Source organism: Gallinula chloropus (genome assembly GCF_964237585.1).
Source record: "Gallinula chloropus genome assembly, chromosome: 12".
Classification (NCBI taxonomy): domain Eukaryota; kingdom Metazoa; phylum Chordata; class Aves; order Gruiformes; family Rallidae; genus Gallinula; species Gallinula chloropus.
This window is the reverse complement of record NC_140097.1, coordinates 4,376,135-4,398,434: the sequence shown is the minus strand read 5'-3', so window position 1 is coordinate 4,398,434 and position 22,300 is coordinate 4,376,135. Positions and strand designations below refer to the sequence as shown.

Below are 22,300 nucleotides of genomic sequence, written 5' to 3'. Positions count from 1 at the left end.
CAGTGATGAAGCAGTTGGATGCTGATGAAGATGATGCTGGTCTCCTCTGCTCCCCGCAGCTCTCGCTGCTTTGGCCAGCAGCTGCTGCAGCATCTTCAGCCGGTCACAGGTTGGGGACAGGGACTGAACGCTCTTCAAAGTGAGGAATGTTTCCCTACTCGCTCCTCCAGCATGCCAAGAAAGTGCTTTTTGAGTCTGTAGAACAACCACTACCTTTCCTGTTTCTTCTTATTCTTGGCACAAAGGATTTTGAGTAATTTCCAACTGAGGTTAAAAGCATTTAGGAGTCTGTTTGCACAGCGGTTTGTTTTTTTTCAAGCAACCTCCAGTTGTAACGCACACTTCCCCCAGCATATGCAAAAAATACCCAAATGGCTTTTGGTTCAGTATCTGTCCTCATATTCCAGAGGAAAAAGTCCAGGGGAAGCTTTCCTCCCCTCCCCTTTGTGTTTTACCTGTTGGGTTTTGAGTTTCAGCTTTGTACTGAACAGTTGCACCACACACCTCCCTCCTCGGGTTGGGAGGCAATACAGAAAAGAAAGAGCACAGCAATTCACATCACCTCATTTCCCAGGCAGAGGACCAAAACACTGCTTGCAAAATACCACTATTTTTACGCTACAAAAATACAATTAGGCTCTCGATTAAGTTTCATTAATTTTCCTCCTGGGAGTTTGCTAGCACAAGCCAGCTGAAGGAACTCCCAAGGGCTCTCACCACCTCACCACCCCTGCAGCTACAGAAGGGGAAGAACTATTACTTCTTCCAAGAACCAGAACCCAAATTCTGCAGCCACATCCACCACAAACTTTCCATCCATTGTTCATCCCAGGGAACAAACTGGATTTACTCACTTGCCTGAAGTTTTCTACGGGCGTACCCATGTGCTCGCAGAAGCAGGGTGCTCGTGGGCAAGACGTACGCAGGGTGACAAACTGCTTCAGGCACCAGGACTTCCTGAACGCTGGCTTCTCCCAAAAAACAGAGCTTTCAGATTGTATTAAATTTTACTATTTTATTTGTGAAAAAACTACAAGCAGAATTCATAAATAGACATTTCTATTTAAAGCAGGAAAATGATAAAGTGGCTTCTAATAACAGTCGTGCACATGCCAGTAACAGGAATATATTAACATCTTTTATTTGCTAGACAAAGAGCAGTGTCCAATATAAATTTCCCGAAAACATTTAAGACCTGTGAATTTCTGACCAGTTCACAAAACCACCATTGACACTTTAGCATGAAGATTAAAAACAAACCTAACAGGACTGTCAGCTCTAAAGACTTTACAGAGCGGAAAAACTTTCAGAAGCGTTATACAAGCTGTCTTTCTGGGCAAATGAAAAATATAGCTCGTATAATACATTAACATAAAAATCCACAAGATAAGATTATGTTTTGACATACTTAAACAAGCATTCTATATTTGTCTCCAACAAACAAAGCTAAGGAAATAATGTAACCATCTTTACACAGTAAATTAAGGTTACAAGTCATACACAAGAACAGAACTGCTTGCGCATTAAAAACTGTTCAGCTCCATTGTCATACTCTAAATGTTGGCTCTTAAAACCATTCGGTTACATACAAGCAAAGGTTATTATATAGTCAGCAATTAATAAATTTTCAATAATTTAAGTTTACGGTAGAGCTTAGAAAAAGTAGACTGAGAATGATCTTGGTAAGGCAGGTGAAAACATCTCAGTGGAAAGAAACTCACGGAAGCTGCTGCCAATTTTCGCTCTGTCCAATTTGAAACAAGCAAAGTGTTCCAATGAAAATAAATAGCCTGGTGGTGTAAAACGCTGTCGTTTCCCTTTGCAGGACTATGTCAAACTGAGCAAGTCAGGCAAGCTGTGTTGGGGGGGGGTGTGTGTGTGTCTGTGTGAGAGTTGAGACTTTGCAAACGTTAACACTGTGCTTCACTTACCTGCTTTCTGTGCCACTGAACACCACGAATCTGGTCCTTCCCCTACGCTAGTGTTTTGGTTGGTCTGGTTCTTGAACACACTCTGCACCAACAGTGGGATAACCCACGGATGCAGAGTGGTAACCGAGGGTAGCCCACCAGCAGATGTGTGCTGGGGGGGAATGCCAACTCCAGAAATGAAGTGTGAAAGCAAACACTCTCCTTCAAACTGACAACACAACAGCTACGGATGAGGCAGGGGAGGTTCAACCCTTCGCTGGCAATTTCTACTGAAGGCAGAATTACAGGTCATTTGTTCCAAAGAAATTTTCCCACTTATTCATAGCAAGCTACTTGATATCAAGGAGGCACGCCCGAAGAGCCAGATGTTACCGACTTCACCAGTAGCCATGAGTAGCTGGTTATGGTGTTAAAGCTTTTTCAACTGATCTTACAGGTCCATTTTCACTTGAAAAAGCAGCAATTTCCTGGTAGGCGCAATGCTTTTTTTTTTTTGCCTTTTTTGGGGGTTTTTTTTTGCACAAATTCCCAGATCAAAGGAAGAAGGCGAGCACGTGGTTTGACTTGAAGCACCAGAATTAGCCCCACTGAAGCCAAGAGGGGCTCACCGCTCGCTCGCGCTCTTCGCTGGATCACGGCCGAGATGCACGCAAGCCTAATTGATAATGGATCATTTATAAAGCAGTGCAAAATATACAAGTTCAGGGGCATCTTCAAAAAATCTCTCTTAAAAAATTATTCCAATACATTTCAGTAAAATAAATAAATATGGCTGACCAGTTTACCCTCCCTGAGACCCTTAAAGGAATAGTAAAAACTGGAAAAGGAATGTCTTTGCAATATCCCACTAATGTTAAAATGTGGATTGAGAAATACATAGTATTTAAAACTATGTATAATAAATTGTCTTGATGCTCGTATGAAGCATCTGGTTTCCTTTGGTTCTTTAATAAATTCTTTACAAATGCTTAAAAAGGTAAAGACAGCCTATACTGTGAATATAAGCAGAACTAAGTCGGGGTGCCCACATTAATGTGTTCAGAATAAAACCACTGCTGTCAAGGCACTGCCACCGCACGTAACCTTCGAGCAGGAGCTGCAAGGGATCCCTTACTCACACGTTTCTGTCGCCAGTGTGAAAGGAACCTACGTCTGCTACTCAAAACCACGCTGATTTTTAAATAAATCTTGAAAGTTGCCTCCACAAAGAGAAGTTACTCTTGCTAAGAAAGTAGTTCACAATATAACAAGCTGGCACAAAGTTGTCAAAACGTGGCCCCCTCTCATCACGCCCAAAAAGTTATGTGTTTGATGTCAAATGAAGCCACAGCCTCTGCACCTGAAATTACTGCAAAGCACCCTGGGGCCACGAAATAAAGAGCCAAAAAAAGCCAAAGAGGTTTGGGGTTTGGTTTGTTTTTTTTCCCAAAAAACCAAAAAAAGTTTGTTTCGCCTCTTCAGCCTAGTGTTTTAGCAGGATAATGCATGGAAGGTAAACTGTAAAGCAACACTAACAGGCCAGGAAAAGAAATTACAGTCTGAATAGCTTTAGATCAAGAAAGGAGGAGATGCTGGTCATGAGCAGGAGCCACACATGTCGCCCACCTGCCAGCATGAAAGCTTTTCCCTACTTTTGCTCCCACAGCAGGAGACCCAGAAGCGTCCAAACACTGACAAGCCCAATGTCATCACTGGATGAGATGCTGTCAGAAACCACTCTTAGAATATGGATGGACTTCAAGGAGAAGAGCCACCCCAACAGCACTGACGGGACAGACAGACAACCGACCCACCAGCTGCCAGCCGGCATGAGCACCCGCTGCGATCGCTCCCAGCCCAACAGCTCCCTGCTGCCTTCCAACCCAGAACAAACCCCTCCAGTTCTAAAGTTACCTCGGTCACTGACTCAGGTGGATGAAACTCATCAAGCCTAAGGACACCAAACGTCTGTGGGATTGGCTGTGCACCACACAGCAATGCTCACGTCACCAAAACACACGGATCCACAGCGGGCCAACACCAGTCTGGTTTGGGAACGCTGATGCTCCAGCCAGGCACGAACTTGCACGTTGCCAATCTGAGTTACCCTAATGGAAATACAAACTCCCTGGAGCAAGTTTTTATCATTTCACATCCCAAGCTATAGAAATCAAAACCGTGTGTCCGGTACGTTTAAGCCATTGCTTAGGGAAGAAACGGGGAAGGAGCAATCAAGGGAATGGGTCCCATCCAGGTTCAAACCTCCAGGAACGCTTTTCACCTAAGACCAGTTCCATTTCAGTTTCAGTACTTTCACAGAAGGGGACTGTCCCAGATCTTGAACTGTTCAATTATTATTAATTAATTTTTTTTTCACTTCACAGTGTTTCAAGCACCAGCGTTTCCATGTATTGGTTTCAAATAACCCTTTATATATATTTATTTATATATATATTTATATATAATTTATATCAAAACTGATAGTACACAGTATAACTGGAAGAAGAACTGAACTTAAAAAGGATATGTTGAAAGAGGATGGAGTTTGTGAATGCAATAAATAAAGCCCCCTTCCCTCCCCACCCGCTCCCCTACCCCAAAACAAAAAGTTGTAATGTTCATGGAAAATTGTGCACAGCAGATATTATAAAAAAGTAGATTCAGGAGCACATCCAATTATAAATGATTGTTAGGAAAATCATATAAAACAATGGAATACATAAAAGTGTCAAGAGTAATCGTTAGGGCAAGAAATTCCTTGGTGGCCAGATGCCCACGGCAAGCAGAAATTATCCTGGTTGCATCAGTAAGAGGTCGATGTCCGAGAAAGTGTGTGTGTGTGTTCAAGCACAGAAGAGGATCTCCAGGATTTGAACAGCATGGGCAGGTGGAGTGTTTGAATTTCATACCCTGATTCATAGTTTCCACAACTCCATGTGCAATTTTTCAGAAAGATTCGTCGTTGACTGCCGACATGTCCCCCTTTGGCGTGGAGGAACGGGACGAGCCCTTGTCTGTGCTCTCAGAGCCCGAGCTGCTCTGATTCTGTTGTTCTGAGCCTGCACTGGAGGTCACTGTAGAAGACGACGTGGAAGAGGAGCGAGTCTTTTCTTTAAAGTCTGTGATAATTACCGTGACATTTCCCACTGTGACTGCCAGCTGCTGCGCGGTACTTCTGTCCACATTTTTCAGTCTGGGTCTAAAATAAATGAGAAAACATTTATTAATAGGATGAAAATAAACGAGAAAGGAAAAGTTTATTAGAAAAAGCGTTTGACAACACGCTCGGTGTGACTTGTCCTCCTCTCGCCTGCGCAGATGGCAGCGAGTGGGAGGAGAACCCAGGCAGCAGTAAGTGCTGCACAGAGGAGGACAAAAGTTTGACCTTCTGCTCCCTGTGGCAGCCAGGGCTGCAGCAACATCCTCAGCCCCAGAAGAAAAAAAGACCTGCCTCTCAGAGCTCTGCAAAGGGTGCTCTGCTGTAGGCTTATCCCTAACCCAACTCTGCCAGAAAGGAGGATGCTACAGCAAAGAGCCAAGCGGACAGGAGCCAGAGAGACCCAAGTATCTCCTCCCCAAGGGGCAGATGAAAGAGTTCTCTTATCTAAATTCACCATCTCATCATGTGCTCCGATGTTATGAGACAAGGCTGTGACTCTGCAATACAAAACCACATGAAAGCATTTGACCACGGCTCTTTCATTCCCATATTGGAACTCTGCAGCTGCAAACAACGCAGGCACCGGGACAACTTGGCTTCTCTTTCAACTGCTCTGAGCTTATACAAATCAGATGCCCAAGCAGCCTATGTATAAAATCGCTCAAAATGTTCCCTCTGGAACTGAGGCTATTGTAAATAAAATCCAGAACGTACAACAGTGTTTCTTGCAGCTCATGCTTTTGGTTAGGGGAAAAGGACGGGGGGGAGGGGAGGAAGATAAAGAAAATAATCAAAATCACAAGAAAAGAACACAGTGGTATTTATAGCTCAGGATTATCTCAGTAATTTGCATGCTGTGCTATCATTCAATTAGTAATGTAGCTAATAAGGGTCTAGACTCTAGGAAGCTGACATTTACGCACATTTCAGGGGCTGGTCCAAAGCTCTGATACAACAAACCTTGGACACTCCTCCTGCTACCAGCAAATTCCAAGTCAGCTGCAGCACTGCTGCAATTTACAGCTCTTGCTCCTAATTAAGGGTCAGGCTTAAGCAGCTGAATATTCCCAATAGGGAAATTAAGAAGGAGAGGCTTTATACATCAGTGAAAAGTGGCTTGCTGAGAACTGCCTTGTTCCAAGGGATGGAAGGAAAGTTAGTTTACTTTGGGATCAGACTCCAGCTTTAACTGATCTGCCTTTCCTCCTCCCCGTGCGCAGCCCACTAATGCAGCCAAACCAGAGGAAAAGAAAAAAAGAAAAAAGGAAAAAAAAAGAGGTAATTCAGCCACGGCTTGCAGTGGTAAGTTAACACAGGGAAAGTCCTTTGGTAGTTATCCAAGTGGTCTTCTAGAACTAGATGGAATGGGAAAAAGTATTAAGGACAGGTGTACAGCTTCAAAAATAGAGATACTGTATTTCTGCAAGCTTCCTTACCAAAAATGAAGTTACTGCACCAAAAATAGTATTTTCATATCTAACCTGGCAGGCTGTTTCAATTTTTAAGAAGTATCACAGGAACAGGATTTCTGGTAGAAAATGCAATTAAAATATTGCTGTGCTGGGATAACCAGTCAGTAAAACCTCCTACTTTGAAACAGCCCTGTCATTTACTGACCAGCCTTTTCCAACCCGTAGCCGTGCTTCGTGAATTCCCACAGCAGTCACACATGCCCACGCGTTGCGCATACGCGCTTTCAGGAGTTGGCAAACTCAACACCTAACCACAGGACTAGATTAAACGCTGTTACCTTGTTTGTGGGTAAGAAAGGCCAGCTAGCTCAGCAAGTTTTGGGGTTTCCGTCAGCTTTCAGATAGTGTCTGAGATGCTGGCTGCCCCCAAAGCATCAGCTGCAAACACAGCGCCAAGCGTTCCCGGAAGCGTAGTACGCGTACGTATTTTCCTCCCTAAGCCCTGAGTTCCTCTAGGAAACCCAGTTCTTCCTGTAATTTGCTTGGGTCATTTGTTTTCTCTTGTACTCAGAAACAGAAAAAAAAAACCCCAATGAAAAACGCTGGCCCAGATACCGGAACAGACCTTCCTGCCTCCACCTTGCTATGGGGTTGAACATGCACTCCCTGCTATTGCTAGTCAAAAGCCAGCACTAATAGCACTTTAGAAAGAAACAAACAAAAAACACCCCCAAGAAACCAAAAGCATCCCCAAAAAAACCCGAACCAAGCACAAAACAACAACAAAAGGAGTTCACATGGCCAAAGCTGCATTAAGCTCTGCGCTCCCAGCAGCCTCTGAGGTACACCATGCACCAAGCGAAACTGCCCAAGTTTATACCCATGGAATCTTTTGATGCCATGCAAAGTACCAGGGGGACATGCAGGATTTCTCAGCAGTCCCATTCACAAACACATGCTCAATGTCAGTATTAGAACCGAGCCCCCCAACCATCTCTTTGGGATGTTTTAGGCATCTCCCCTGCACAAAGAGCTGATTAAGCCCTGACTGAAACCTCCACACAATCTTCAGCACATGCATACAGTTTTTGTTTCCTACAGAAGGCAGAAAAGATTGGCCCATCCATGGGGTTTTTTTTGCAATATTAAACACCCCAATACTTCACATTTATAACTGAAAAAACCCTCAAGTTTATGGCTAAATAAGAAACGTGCTTCAAAACAATCCAAAAGTTCACAGGCAGACGTGGAACAATCCAAGACATTTTGTTGTAGACAGGCATACTAATGGAAAGTTCAAGCAGGATTCCTTAAAAGACAATTTACAAAAGCACAGGTAAGAAACCTGGGCTTAAACCTCACACCTGAACAGACAACTGTGACTCTGTAAAACACAGGTCCCTTAAAAAGGTACTTGACAGCAGTGGGTTGCAAGAGAAGCTCCACTAAACACTTAAGGCAGTTTAATAACTGAAGGAGATGATATGTACCTTAAAAATATCCAGCCAGAACCAATACTATTAAGGATTAATTAGGAATGACAAAAGCTTGCCACAAAAGATGGACTAAAAGACTCTGCAGCAGACAGAGTGACTCCTTCGAGGAGTAAAAACAATTATTTGATGTAATCTATCAACTTAATATTATCCCGTTAGTCAAGTGCATCAAGTCTCCTGAATCCTAAGGCGCAAATTAGGAACTGCTTCAAAGAGAACAGGACAAAGAACAACAAAATCACTCCAATAAAGTTCTATTTCTATAATCAAATCAGGAATGGAGACTTAGACCTTTGGGGGGCTGAGAAAGAAAGAATTAACAGCGGTCCCCACAAACAGCTCAAGTTGTCTGGCACAGCAATACTCAGGAAGCCCTCACTATGTTCAAGTGAATTACTGTGCAAACAATATTCACTCTTATTAAATGTTTCCAAGTTATTATTCAAAAAACTTCCAAGACAACAGCTTTCCACAGTCGTCTCACCCATCTTAAGGCTAACAGCAGTGCAAACCATGTTTCTCATGTGCTACACAGCTGTCTGCAGCCAACTAACACTGTTTCAGTACAGGGGGCTTCACTACAAAGATGTTCTGCAATAGGTATTTTAAAGAGAGATGCAATTCTTATGTAGCCCACGTAGGCAGCTTGCCCAGTTGAAATCTGCCTCTTGTAGCTCTAAGTTCCATGATATAAAAACTGTACTTTGATGCTGAATTTTTGATTTAAGAAACAGAGCACAAGGCACCACCTAAAGAAAACAAGCGTGGACTATCAGTACAGACAAGACTAGGAGTAAGCCTCTCTCCACAGACAGCAATTCCTACGAAACCCACAGCATGAAACCAAACGTTCACGCCTTTTCTTGATAGCAAGACTCCAGCAAATATGGTCATGCAGTCTTTTAATTCCCATATACTTGGAAAATTATCTTGACAATTACAGGGACTGAACTACAGATAAGAAAGAAAGAAAGTAACCTTTGTTACTGCTATCAGGTGATGATAAGAATTTGATAAAGTATGGCTGCTGGTTAATTTTCTTCCTCTGCTGTTGTTTGGCTGGGGTTTTTTATGGCCAAACGTGTTACTGCCCAATTGAGAAAATTATTTTAGCAGAGCAACAAAAAAAGCTTAGTGGACAACAGAGCAAATATTTCCAATGCTTGAATTTGTCCTCTCCAGGAAAGCGTCTGAGTGCTTATACACAGAGAAGGCTCCTAACCACTGATGGTCTTGCCGTGCTAACACTGGCAGACCCTATGAGTTAGGAAGTACTCCGTCAATCCATCAAAAAAACCCCTGTGTCTGTTATATAACACAGACACTGAGAACTCAACTTTAGAATAAAGTTACCTTGAAGTGTGATTTGAGTCACTGGTCTTTGTTGTAGTATTGCCAGACTGTATGCTGTTCGCTTCGCTAGGAGGATCTTTCACAATATCTGACTTTGGTCTGTAAGAATTGGAGGGAAGAGGGAGAGGATCATGTTAGATTAACAGCACAATTAATCAATGCACAGGGCTACTGAAATCACTCCACATTTAACGCTGCATCCTTCGAACTTACTTAGTCTTCTTGTTAGCGTTCTTCTTTGTGACACTTGGACTAATTTCCTTCTCTTTGTCAGGTTTTTCTTTGTCTTGTTTTTCCACTTTCTCCTTCTTCTCCTTCTTAGGAGGTGGTGGGGTTGCATATTGCTGGGCAACTTGTTGTGCCACCAACTGGGAGTTTATTCTAGGTTTTCTGTAATGACAATAAAGAGTCTTTGGTCAGTTTTACACAGCAAAAACAACTTCACCAAAAGCAGAATAAAGATTTATTTCAGCAACCAGGGAAGAGCACTCCACTGAAAAACAACCAAATGGATGTCCTTGTTTAAAGTGAAGTTCTACTGCTGCTACCAAACAAGATAGGCATTTTAAAATAAATTCTTCAAACTGCTGTTTCACCAGTTTTTAGCCTCATCTAACATTTGGAAGTATAATGCTCCCTTTCTTCCATCCATGTCATGAAATCACAGCCAATATTGGGGTGGCAGAAGTTGCCAGCCACACACTGTGGCTACACTTCAAGAGAATGAAGAGAGAGCGATAGAAGTAAGTTTCCTGATAAACATCATCTCCTTCCTATCTTTCCATTTAAGTTTTCAAACAAGCTTCTGGATCCCTGAAGCAGCAAGCCTGCACAAATAACAAAGAACAAGAGAAGGTAACTGAGATGACACTGTCCCGAGGCCTGGGACCGAAGCTCACTGGCAGGAGCACAGGAGACAAGCAGGCATTCATGCTTCCACGGGGGAACAGCCGTGCCAGCCTCCGACACACCATCTTCACACAATTGTCTGCAGTGCCCAGTGCTGCTCAGACAAAATACACAAACAAACTGTCTTTCAAAGGCTAGATCCACGTTAAATTATGATTTACACAAAAAAAATAGCTTTGCATGTAACCAATGCTATGGTTACCAGTCCTTACATAGTCCTATGTGTGTACCATGTACCTTTGTCCCTCCTGCATCCCTCATCCACTCATCTCCTCTCACCTCAACAATTCAAAGCCTCTCCCTCCTGAGCTGGCATATCACAAAGCAGTTTATACTCTAAATACTCTGATTATACGTGATCAACTCAACCCCTACAACATACCAGAAAGATCTATGCTCCCTGTGTCACAGCTTGGTGGGGGGAAGGGAGAAAACCAGGTTATCAGCTCAATTAGTCACCTGTTATGAGCTGAATACTAATTGCAACCATTGCTCATGCTTGTCCATAGCTGTTGTATTGGTCATAAATACACAATTCAAATTTTCTGCATCCATCAGCCTACAACAGGTCACCAACAAAAGCAGTATGCAGTTAAGTCTACAACAGGAACACAAGAACGCCAGGGTTTCTGCTGCAGAGCTCTGTACCTGCACCCAGTTTTTACTACAAACATCTAAAGAGACTTTAAAAAGTTAGTGGTTTCATATGATTAAAAAAATATCCATAAATGTACAGACCACTAATTACTCACACGTAATGTGCATTTAGAGATGACACTGACAACGGAACACCCAGAAAAGTTCTGCTCCCTCTTACAGGAAAACCCAAGTATCTAGCAAGCCTCTCACAGCTCTTGTTGTAAGATATCTTACTGAAGCCAGATACATCCAAATATCACTTCACTTTACATATTGCAAAGTCGACATAGCAGATTGCGATCAGGCCCCTCTCCTGTCTCAATACCACTGGCATTTGGATTTTACACCCCAACATGGAAACTGTAATTTTATGCTACAATCTGCATACATTGAGTGAATAAAGATGATCTGGTCTTCAGCCTTAACTAATTATGATGCTGAAACGTTTTGGAGATCAGATCAAGAAGTTACCTGTTCCACGGAACAGTCACGACATTTAGCATCCTTGCATTTAAAATCCCATATACAGCAATTTCTGTCTGTATGACTAAGAATAAACATGTAAGAAGAGTGTCTTGGGTTACATGGAAAAGATTTTCACATTGATGCAACCACACAAAAAGCTGGTAACAGTAGTTTGTGTCAAAAGCAACCTGCTAACCGCCTACTCAAAACAAAAAAGATAACGTATCAAGAGATCTTCAAAGAGAGGGCAGATACCATCTCCCTACTTGATTATACATGATTAACCTCACTGCTTGAAGCTGCCACTTCTGCCCTGAGTTACAGTTCTTTGCTGTTGACACACCAGCCAAGTCAGAAACCCAAGCCATTCATGGGAAATCCCAATCCAAGAATCTGAAAGCACCTTCAGAGTTCGTGTGTTTTGCATTGCTCTGGCTGCTCAGGATGGTATTTCCAAGCTGTACTTTACTCCACTGCTTGAATGAAGATTTAAGTTTTTAAAATTGGAATTTCACCTGAACTCAAATAAAAACAAATACACAAATAAGTCACACTGCATTTCCCTAGAGAAGGCTGGAATCAAAACAAGATAAGCCTTGAAGTGCTCATGAGGAGAGACTTTGCCCCACGCTCTCCTGCTCCTTACCCGTGCCTGCGATGGCACACTGCCTTTATCAGCATTGTCTGGCCAGACACATAACTAGCACAGGTTCTCCCAAACTCTGATTTCCATATTCCTTCTTACACACCCCAAAGGCTCGCTGGTGGTAAGGGCAAAGCCCCAACTGAAAGTGAGGAGAGCAGGCAGCAGGCTGGGAGCCTGCAGGCAGGGGGGGGGCAAGCCCTGCCCATGGAGTTTGCCCTGCCACAAGGGAGGAGCAGAAGGCTGCTGAGACTTTGGCCAACACAGAGTATGTTTCAAGATACTAACAGAACACATTTATTGTAATTTTTAAAAAAAATATTATTCCAGTACATAGCTTTCCAGTTCCTAATTTGTCTGTTTCACTCACACTGGCAGCAAGCTTGGGAAGGTTAGAAACCAGTCACGTTAAGCAACTGGCACACTAATACTACTAATAATAGGAGTAATAAAATCCCTCAAATAAGGCCCACGCTGCTACTACAGCCAGTATACACTGGTTACAAGCCCTTTACAAAGCCAACCAAAGCAAGTTGAGCAGCGCATTTTTAACCACAGCAAACTACAAGCATAACAACCACAATTGAGAAATGTAGCTGCAATATCCAAAACCTGCTCCAAGTTTCCCTGCTTACAAAAACCACCACATTTGATGGGCTAAAGCACATCTAATCTAGCACTGAGCTCCCTCCCCCAAAGACACTGTTCCTGCCCCCACAGACACCCGTGCCATACCCCCATCATGCTGCTTGCCAAAGCGGCCACCCTCCTCAGGAGCACTGCAGATTCTTCCCCAAGCACAGGTTGCTTGCATTGCCTTCCAGAAATAAGGAAAAGCACCAATTCAGTAATACTTTGCAGTGGATACTAGTCATCTTCCCTGTCAGAACTGAACACAGCAGGCAAAAAAATACCCCCAAAACCAAACCACTTCAGTACAGAGAAACAAGCCCCATTCCCACTTGGGCTATGGTGATTTAACACACTCTGGCTTCCACCACAGTCCTAAGAACATAAGGATCCCTTTTTCCATTTTCTAAAACTACCATGTGTCTGAGTCTCCCTGCCCTTAACTTAGTTCCATTCATTTTGTTCTCTTTTCACAACCTCCACAGACAATGTGTAAACCCCAAAATGGATTTTTTTAAACATTATCATTCAAGCTGAATAACCTGAACAGAAACTTGCAACCCCTTCCAAAATTTTTCTAGTACAGCCCAGAAAGTGTTAAGCCATTTTTACTTCAAATCCACTCATAAGCTTACATTCTGTAACATTACAACAATTCATATAAACAAAGGATACATCTAAGTGACAAAAATCAACACCCAACTCAGACTCTTCCCAAGCTTTCTAACCAGCACCCACACATAAGGAACAAGTACCTTATTAGTCGAAACCTTCTGCTCAATAACATTATACACAAACCAGAGCAAACAAGCTCCAGCGTCCAGAAAGGTTACTTGGGGAGATGCAGCAACGAGCATTACACTCGGGTCACAGCCTCTGGATGCTGAGCCATGGTGCTGTGCCCTCCTCTTGCAGGCCACCAGGTCTTACTTGCCCAAGTCCTGCTAGAAGAAACTCCACTTGACTCATGTCACAAATGGAGAAGCCAGCTTTGTGTTTTAAGTAATGACACACACCAATGGATAATGCCAACAGACAAACCACTTTTTCAGCACAACCATCAGAAACAGGCATCCTTCAACCTGAGCAGCAAGGTAGAGTTATGCTTCAACAATTTTCCCCTAATTTAAGCAACAGCCTGGCTAAAGACTCAACCATCAAGATGCAACCCTGGTGTGACAAATGAACAAGGATTATCTTCTCCCTCTCCAAAGCTAAGAGAAATTAAACTAAATTGAACCATGCTTTCCAAGTTATGTTCAGCCAAATAAATTGTTGCCCATTAGTTAAACTGTAGGTTAAATCACTGGAGCAGAAATTTGCACAGCAACTCATGATCTTTGCACAAAAAAGCCAAAATACATTTATCTATTCCAAGCATGGGTTTAGCAGTTAGGTCTTTACCATCAAGTATCGTAAGTGATGCACACAAAGAGTGTTTGTTCCCTTTTAATAACAGACCCACACAGAAATGTTATGACTGCAAATACTATATCCTGAGACTGTCATATTAAGTGGCACTGGGATGTTTGGCTCATGGCATTTGGAATAAAAGCAAGACCTTCCATGAAGGGTTCACTGCCTGTGCTACTGTGCTCCTGAAAACAGAAAATCAGATGTACTTAAAGAACCTTGAAAGGTTTGGGAAAGTATCTCTTGGTACTTCATCACCTGTTTTTCTTCTGTATTTCAAAGCTCCCTGTTAAAACCTGTCCTTGGACAAATCCAAAGCACTGATGCCCAGGAATTTTGCTGCTCCACTCCTAACCTCAGCAGTTGGGCTCAGGAGCAGCGGCGCAAACCACATCGCACACCCAACACATGGTAGTTTTACTCAGGCCAGGATCTCTACAGGGATACAGGAGGATAATTCCTACTGTATTTTTCATGTCACCCTAATTTCTGAATCTGTCTGGGATTTCTTTGGTCTTGCTGCCTTGAGAAAAGGCAAGCCACCTGCCTCCTGCAGACACTGCGGAGCAGAGCCAGTGGCTGGCTTTATACCCACAGAGACCTTGAGGGACTCGGCAATCCCCAGAAACGTGGCTCTAATTACGATTGCTCTTACTTCCCCACAACTATGTTATCAGAAGAATGAAAGTGGCATCAAGTGGGATTTCAGAGTCAAAAGCCTCATGTAACGTGAAGTACCGAGGATTTGGATAATTTCATGCTGTTCTGGCTTTGATGCAAGCAGTGATACTGGCAGACCTCTGCACAGCTCACCGTTTCTTTGAGGGAAAAACCGTGTTTTATATGCTGTGCTGTGTGAAGTGCACGTTACATTAATAATCCTTGTCATGCATGAATATATCTTTGCTCAATGAAAAACAAAAAAACAAGGCTAAAAATAGCTGAGTGTTTATAAAAGTTAGTGCCAGAACAATAACACAATAAGCAATACTGTCAAAGCAAGGTTAGAAACTAACTCGTGAGCACATTACAAAACCCAACATCTCCTTAGACGAATTTCACATCCAGAAGAACCAGAGCTTTGGAGAAATGAAGCCATAAACATGATGTGGTGGTGAGCAGTCAATTCTTGCATGCATATTTGTAATGACCACACAGTCCTTTTTAGCAACAAGAAACAGGATGAATAGACAAATTGTCCTTAGTGTACAACTGCAAAGCAGTGTGGAAGTTGAACACATTTATCTGGTTAAATTCTCCACGTAACAGAATACCACAAGGCAACAATAAAAGGCAACTAGAAGGACATACAGCAAGAAATTGATTGAACAATACTTTGTTGAAAGAACAGAATTTTCCTTAAAAATACAGCATTATCACATTGGTGTTTATTTCAAAGATGTTAAAAAAATGAAGTTTATCTAAGGCACAGCCACTTCTGGGCTGCAAGTTTTGCTTTTTCACAGCACCATCAGCAGGACAGGGGTATCTTTCAGCAGGACAGGGGTATCTTTCAGCTAAAGAGAACAGCTACTAACTTTACACAGAAGGGAACAGCAATGTCTTTGAAAGACCTGAGTATTAAGTCTGAGTATTTTGGAAAAAAAAATCAGGGAGAAAACAACAGCTTCACCTGATTTAAAATATTGCTCACCACAGAATAAACTAAGTACATTGCACAGTGTACAGCCACCTCCAGAAAGCTTCTGACAAAGTGTTCAACATCCTCCTTGCCCATCCAAGCCCACTGTCTCTCATTTCCCTGGAAGAGCCAAGAATAGGCAGCGCAGAGAAAAAGGAGCCTCAGCCTTGAGATAACTATCCTGGACCACGACAAGCCTTCAGCTCTTAGATGTCAGAAGAGTTTTTTAAACTTTATGTCCACCAGAGGTTCAAGCTGTAAATAGTTCAAAATCATGAGCAATAGCTAATATTTAGTCACCTCACAAAGCTGCCAGCTCCCTTGCTTTTTAGGGTTTCTTCAATACCCCCCACTTTCTTTGTTAAATTAAGAATAGAGAAGTTATTAAATTAAATGCAAGCTGCCACCTCCCTTTACCCAATACAACAGGCATTGCTACTTGCTGAAAACCAGCTAGTCACTGACTCCATGCCCTTACAGGGTACCTGAAGCTCTTTAAATGATGCCTGTAAAAAGAATACTCAGTTCTAAGTTGTTACAGGAGCCTCAGCATTGCTTATTTTCAATTATTACAGCATATTTACAAATCAAAGTATGTAAACTTCTACTCCCAGAGCTGCCACTGCACAGATTCTGCAGTTCACATTTCTGATTTTAAGCAAAAATATGCTAAAAATTGCAAAGTACTAAGAGAGTTCCAGAATTGATCTGTGAAACTACTTCAGTACAACTGCTCCACAGCATAGCCTAGCAGGTTTCTCAATACTTCCACAGGGTTGTTTTTTTTTTAAATATGCATTATTTCATACAATCCCATTACAACATAGTCTGAAGTCCGGGGCATAAGAAATTTTTGGAAGCAGTTTGACCAGAATTTTGCCACCTCTAAGCTGAGCAGTCACAGAACTTCTCCAAACACCCATTCTAATATAGTAAGAAATGGAAACTGCAAATATCATTTGTAGGCACTACCACAAATGAAAGCAAATTGGGACCATTCACCCCCTATCATATTACATAAGAAACATCTTAAATAGTGCTCCTTGCACAGCTGGACTTAGGAACTGGTGAGCCACCAGCAAATAAAGGAGCCCAAGGTGGAGCACAGGAGATGCCTTGGAATTTGTTGGAAAGCTATCAGTGGAGAAGCACCATCCTTTGTATTTTTGCAATTACATGGAAATTGAACAAAGCTTCTTTCTTACTTGGTTTTGTTAAGTACCAAGCCTGAGATTGATCATAAGCTTGGGTCTTCTCCACCCAGTCTCACAGACTCTGCTTACCTTACTGCTCTGTGTCTTTGTGCTTCTCTACCACACAACCCTATAAAAATAACTCAGGAAGTGATGCCTAACATTGTATGGTACACATTTGGGGCTACAGGTTTATTCTGATACACCTCTGGGACAGTTCATGACACCAAGTAGTGTAAAACAGCAGTAGCAAACAAAAGCTGCTGTACAGTCTGGAGAACAAAGAGCCATCCCAACAAAGTCTTCTGCAAAACTTCACTCCTAAAGAGCAAGAACTCTCCCATTTTGCAGCTATTTAATTTGCAATCACACGATGGTAAAAGGAAAAGTTAAAACCACAAGTTGTTCTTCAGGCTGCTTTGATACCAAAGCATGGTGATGGTGCATAACAATGCTGAGTATCAGTTACTGAGATTTATGTAACAACTACTTCCATAAAAAATGAACTTACTACATCTGCAGGAAGCAAAACAGAAGTCACACTGAACTTTTGGAAGAAACATCACTCTGCTTCTCCTTTTAGACTAAGAGCCTGCCTGGAAACTCAGGCGACACTGGAGGTCTCATCCATCCTCTCATCTGCAGCACCTAAGCTGCAACAGGAGATAATTTCATTTCTCATCTGCAGCAACTTCCAAGTGCCAGCAAAAGCTGCCCAGCCAATGCTCAGGCTGCTTTCTCTGCCCAGCCTGGATCCCTGGCAGAGACCCACTCAGATGATGGCAACTGCTCCCAGCTGCTCTCTGTCCCTGGAGCTCCAGAGGTGCAGCCCCCTTGCCTGTCCCTGCCGACTATGTGGTGCCAACTGCATGGCTCCCCTCACAACAGAACAGCTTTTAAGGACTAGCATGGAAAAAAGTCTTAGCTTTTTCTGCTTTCATTACTAAGGTTCCTTAGGTAAGCAGATCAACACACTTGTAAATAAATGCAAAATTAGTGAAGAATTAACCAAAATACCAAGTTTACCACATTTGAAGCACGTTTTGTCCTGTCTGATGGGGAAGCAGAACTGTCCAAGTGATCACAGCTTCATTGTGCTTACAAATACTATAAAGCTATGTCTGATTCACGACTATATATAAAACCCAAGGCACAAGTGGAAGGTCAGAATCAGTTTTTTCAGATGTTTTCTTGCTCCATTGTTTTACATGAAAGAATTGTAAGCTTTTTTTAAGAGCACATTTTAAAAGATGGATCAGAAATTAAGATAAAAAGAACACAATACACCTCTACTTAAACCAAAATTTGCAGTATTCAATAGATTGAAATACAATAAATTGCCAATTGCAACATCACCCTAAATTCCAGCTGAACAAGAACAACTTTACCACCTCCCTTCTTGCTCTCCGCTTAAGCCTTTGCTTTCCACCAGTAGCAGGTCCATGGCTAAGCATTCAGAAAAACACGTTGCTTCCTACTCATTTACAGCATTTGTAGGGAAGATGTTCTACAGCAGTAGAAAAAATTCTGCTAATATACACAAAATCCACAAGTGAGAGTTCATGAAATGAGATGCAGCTGTAAATGTGGAGATTGCACCAAGCTGGAACTTGAAGAGATGGCTTTGAGATTAACACTTTTTTACATTGTTTTTTTAAAGATGCAAATGTGTTTGGTCACCAATAATTTTAGACATATGCACAAGCTTCATTTCAAGAAGCTCACTGCAACCATCCCCATCGGTCTATTGACCTGTTCACTGATCCACTCTGAGCTTCAGATTAACCCATCACTGAAAATTCCAATCAGTACTTCATCAGGTTGTAGACCAAAATGGTGCAGTTGGTTGTGCAGCTGCCTTCACCTACAGATACACCTTACTGTGAAATACCAAATGACCCATGATTTACAAGGGTGTACAGAATTGTTAGGGAAAATTCACTGATGTCAGCACAAAATTCCCTTGCCTACCACCACCAGAATGATGCTGAACCTAAGGCCATTTTACTCACTTGTCAAAAATAAGCTGTTCTCACTAGCAAAAATTTGAAAACGATTCATAAAGCTGGCAGCAACCAAGATGTGTATAATGAACTACTCAGATCTACAACAATGCCAATTACTTAAATACTTCTTCCTCTGTGACTACTTATTGAGTTGTGTATAACCCCAAGGAAAGCAAACAGGCTCACAACGTCCTGTTGAGGAACCAAGGTGCAGTTCACAGCATGAGGGTGTACATGAGTCTGATGAAAATTTAACATGTAGATTCCCCAAAGCTATAGTCCTGGCTATAAATTAAAAGAACAAAAGTCTGAGGAAAATAATTGGTTTAGCAACTTTAACTGAAAATAAAACTACAAATACCAGATTTGATGTTATGAGAGTGCTTTACCACTGCTGCTAATACACATATTTTTGTGTTAGATGCTGAAATCTTGAGGAGTAATGGTAATTGTTATGTATACACCATTCTGTAATCTACCTTGACCTGTCCCATCTAGGAGCACCTACCTCCAAGTCTTGGGATACTTAAGACTCCCACTTCGTCAGCTAAATTCTGAAGTTGATCCACTCCCTCAAAGGTTGTACTAAAACTAAAAAGCTAAATACATTTCCAAAAGCATCCTTCTCAAAAGTGTGTTGTTGGGTTAAGTAAAGAAAAACCCATACAACTGCCTTACAGGTAGATGAATTCTAAGAGCATTATCTCTTTTAACATGCTCAAGCATCTCCACATGTGCTTACACATCGACACATGATGCCTAATAACATGGTATCATATGTAAAGTATCATTCCCGAAGACACCTTTAAGAGAAAATTTAGTAAGTTCTAATCGATGTTTTCAAGAATAACCAATATCTAAACATGGACTCTGAAGCACCACCTGTTGTAGAGCTTGAATTGACTGAGCTTTTAAGGTTTTGAAGCTGCACACAAGTATCATTGGTCCAGAATTCGTGTCTGGACAACACATGCCCAACTCAGTAACTTATTAGCAAACAGACAGTAAATTGTAACTTTGAATCAAAGTCAATGTCTATAAACTTAGAGACTGAAATTTTTAAAAGTAGACCTGAAGTTTTAAAATCAGATCTAGTGCAGAGACACAGAGACTAACTTTTCTGTGCAATCGTTGTCACCCTTTCAAATCTTGTAGTAAAATCAGCACTGACAGGACGGAAACAGCCTGCAAGCCCATGAGCAATGGTCACTAGCAAGAGCTACAAAATACAGGGTTTCCAGACACTTGAGCATAATGCTCAAATTACATAATACTCTGAGAAATGATGCAGATAAACTGTGGATGGAGAAGGACCAATAGCTTTCCTTAAAAACCACTAACATTTCTACAGAGTGACTCCTTCAGAATCCCATGGCAATGCAGGGGTGGGCTAGTTACTCAGAGTAAAGTTTCATGTGCTTACATGACACCAGAACACTCTGCACTTCAGGCTTCTCTACCATCTACCAACCAGGCTAAGTTCACAGCACAGCAACACGAGAAACATCCATTTCTACAACAGATGCTGAATAGTCTCAATAGGCCTTAAATCTCTAGGGATGCCACTGGGGAAAAACCCCTCCCCAAACCCATGCCAAAAAACTACATAAGAGAAACTGGTTTTTTCTAGCAACTAAACCTCCTTTGTATTAATTAAATACATAAAACAAATTATATGATTTCCTTTCATATGAAAGGGGCAGTTCAAGAGGCCTTCAACAGCCAGGAATGCAGCTTTGCAGACAAAGCTCCAGCCTGCAGCAGCTCTATGGTTTAAGAGACATTGGGGCTGCTGCGATGTAGAGTGGATGCTGCTCCCTGGGAAGCAACCCAGCACCTAGAAGCAGGATGGGGAGCTGGGACCTGTAAGTGGCACCCCACTTAATCCTTCATATCTCTGTCTTGACACAATTTGAGGTAAAATCGTCACTGCCAATGGTTTCATCAATCAGTTTGCTTTTCTAAACGTAAGAAATAAGAGACACTCTGAAGGATGATGAGGCAGGCAGACATGCATCTTCAAACGCCACTGTGTGCTCAGAGGAGCTCCTTCCCACCCACCGTGCCCTCTGAACACAACTGAAGAGCTTAGCACCGATGTACAAGTGACATTTTAGGGTGTCCTGCTCCATCCAGGCAGCATAACACAGTGATCCCACACACACAGCCTGCTGCCCAGGAAAGCCAGAGATGTCAGGCACTGGGCTGTCATCGATAGCTGCTGTTCAAGCACTGTGGAAACAAGACAGCCTTGAGAGCACAGAAACTTGCTTTCAGAACTGTTACTCCTGGACATGTGGAATTGACCCAGATGGTTTCAGAACTGGCCAGGAAACAATACAACAATACTCAGTGTGGAAGCGCTTCCTCCCATTAACTAGAAAGCCTTAGAAACCTGCTTAGTAAACTGTTGGTTCCTGGCATACCAGGGTGAGTTATCTATGTGGTTAGCATGCTATAGGACAGGGAAACCCAACTGCCTTTGTAAACAAAACTCAAATTGAGCATGATCCTACAGAACAGAAAGCTCTGAATAATTAATTAAAACAACAGAAATTTTTCCAAGTCCTTGGCCAGTCACCTTCTGATCTGCAGATAACAGAGGTAACGACTTGTCCAGACAAAACTATCATTTTTAAAGGAAGTTCTTAGGTAAGGTAATGCTGGACCTCAAATAGCATTTTGTCTCTACTCTTGAGTGTGCTAACACTGCTGTCATCCTGAGGACTGCTATTTTGCAGTTTTGCATATGCTCAAATGGCTTGAGTTTATTTGTGCACACACAGACACACAACCGAAGTCCTGAATGCTATAATCCTGGTACAAGCCCCAAGGAGAGCAAGCAAATTCAGTTAGAAGTGGATTATTCTCCCCACTTCCCCCCTAATTCTTCAAAACAATTCTAGAGCTCCATCCTAAAGAAGCGGTTAGTCTTGCTGAAAACTACCAGTTACACTGTGAACCTGTGCCAGCTGCAAATCACTCCAACCACCCTGGCACCATCATTTAAAGTCATTTTCCATTTAAAGAGTCTCACATCAGCGCCAGCACAGCCTTTCATTACCCATCCCACTTAATACCCACAATCTCTCCACAGCTCACTCGCTCGGTCTCCACTGACCAAGCAGCGCAGGGAGACTGATGTGCGGATTATTGGGATTCCTAATGCCTTTTTCTCCCCGCTGGCTGAGCGCTTGGCAGCCTGCCTGACCTGCAACACGTGTGGGTTTGTCAGCCTAATGCACTATGTCATCTGGAGAGTCTCGGGGAGAAGCAGGACCCAACGGCGTCCACATAGCAACGGCCAACGGCTCCCAAAACTTCCAGCTACTACACTGCGCAGCACTGGTAGAGAAAGGGATACAGGAGCGAGTGTCTGGGTGCTTGCCATAGCTTGCTTTCCAAGAGGCAAATATGAACAGTAAGAGC

At 42.4% G+C, this 22,300-nt stretch overlaps 1 protein-coding gene across 1 annotated transcript in view; it reads right to left on the bottom strand.

Annotated features, from left to right (window-relative positions):
* Positions 1-4,856: 4,856 nt before the first annotated feature.
* Positions 4,857-22,300, bottom strand: part of RYBP (RING1 and YY1 binding protein) — a gene marked incomplete at both ends in the record, with an annotated part of 40,464 nt that continues 23,020 nt past the window's right edge. Inside the window, 3 exons of the mRNA XM_084269715.1 lie at positions 4,857-5,109; positions 9,332-9,430; positions 9,545-9,721. Of these exons, the coding sequence (XP_084125841.1) occupies positions 4,857-5,109; positions 9,332-9,430; positions 9,545-9,721 (529 nt within the window). The remainder of the gene's footprint in view (positions 5,110-9,331; positions 9,431-9,544; positions 9,722-22,300) is intronic.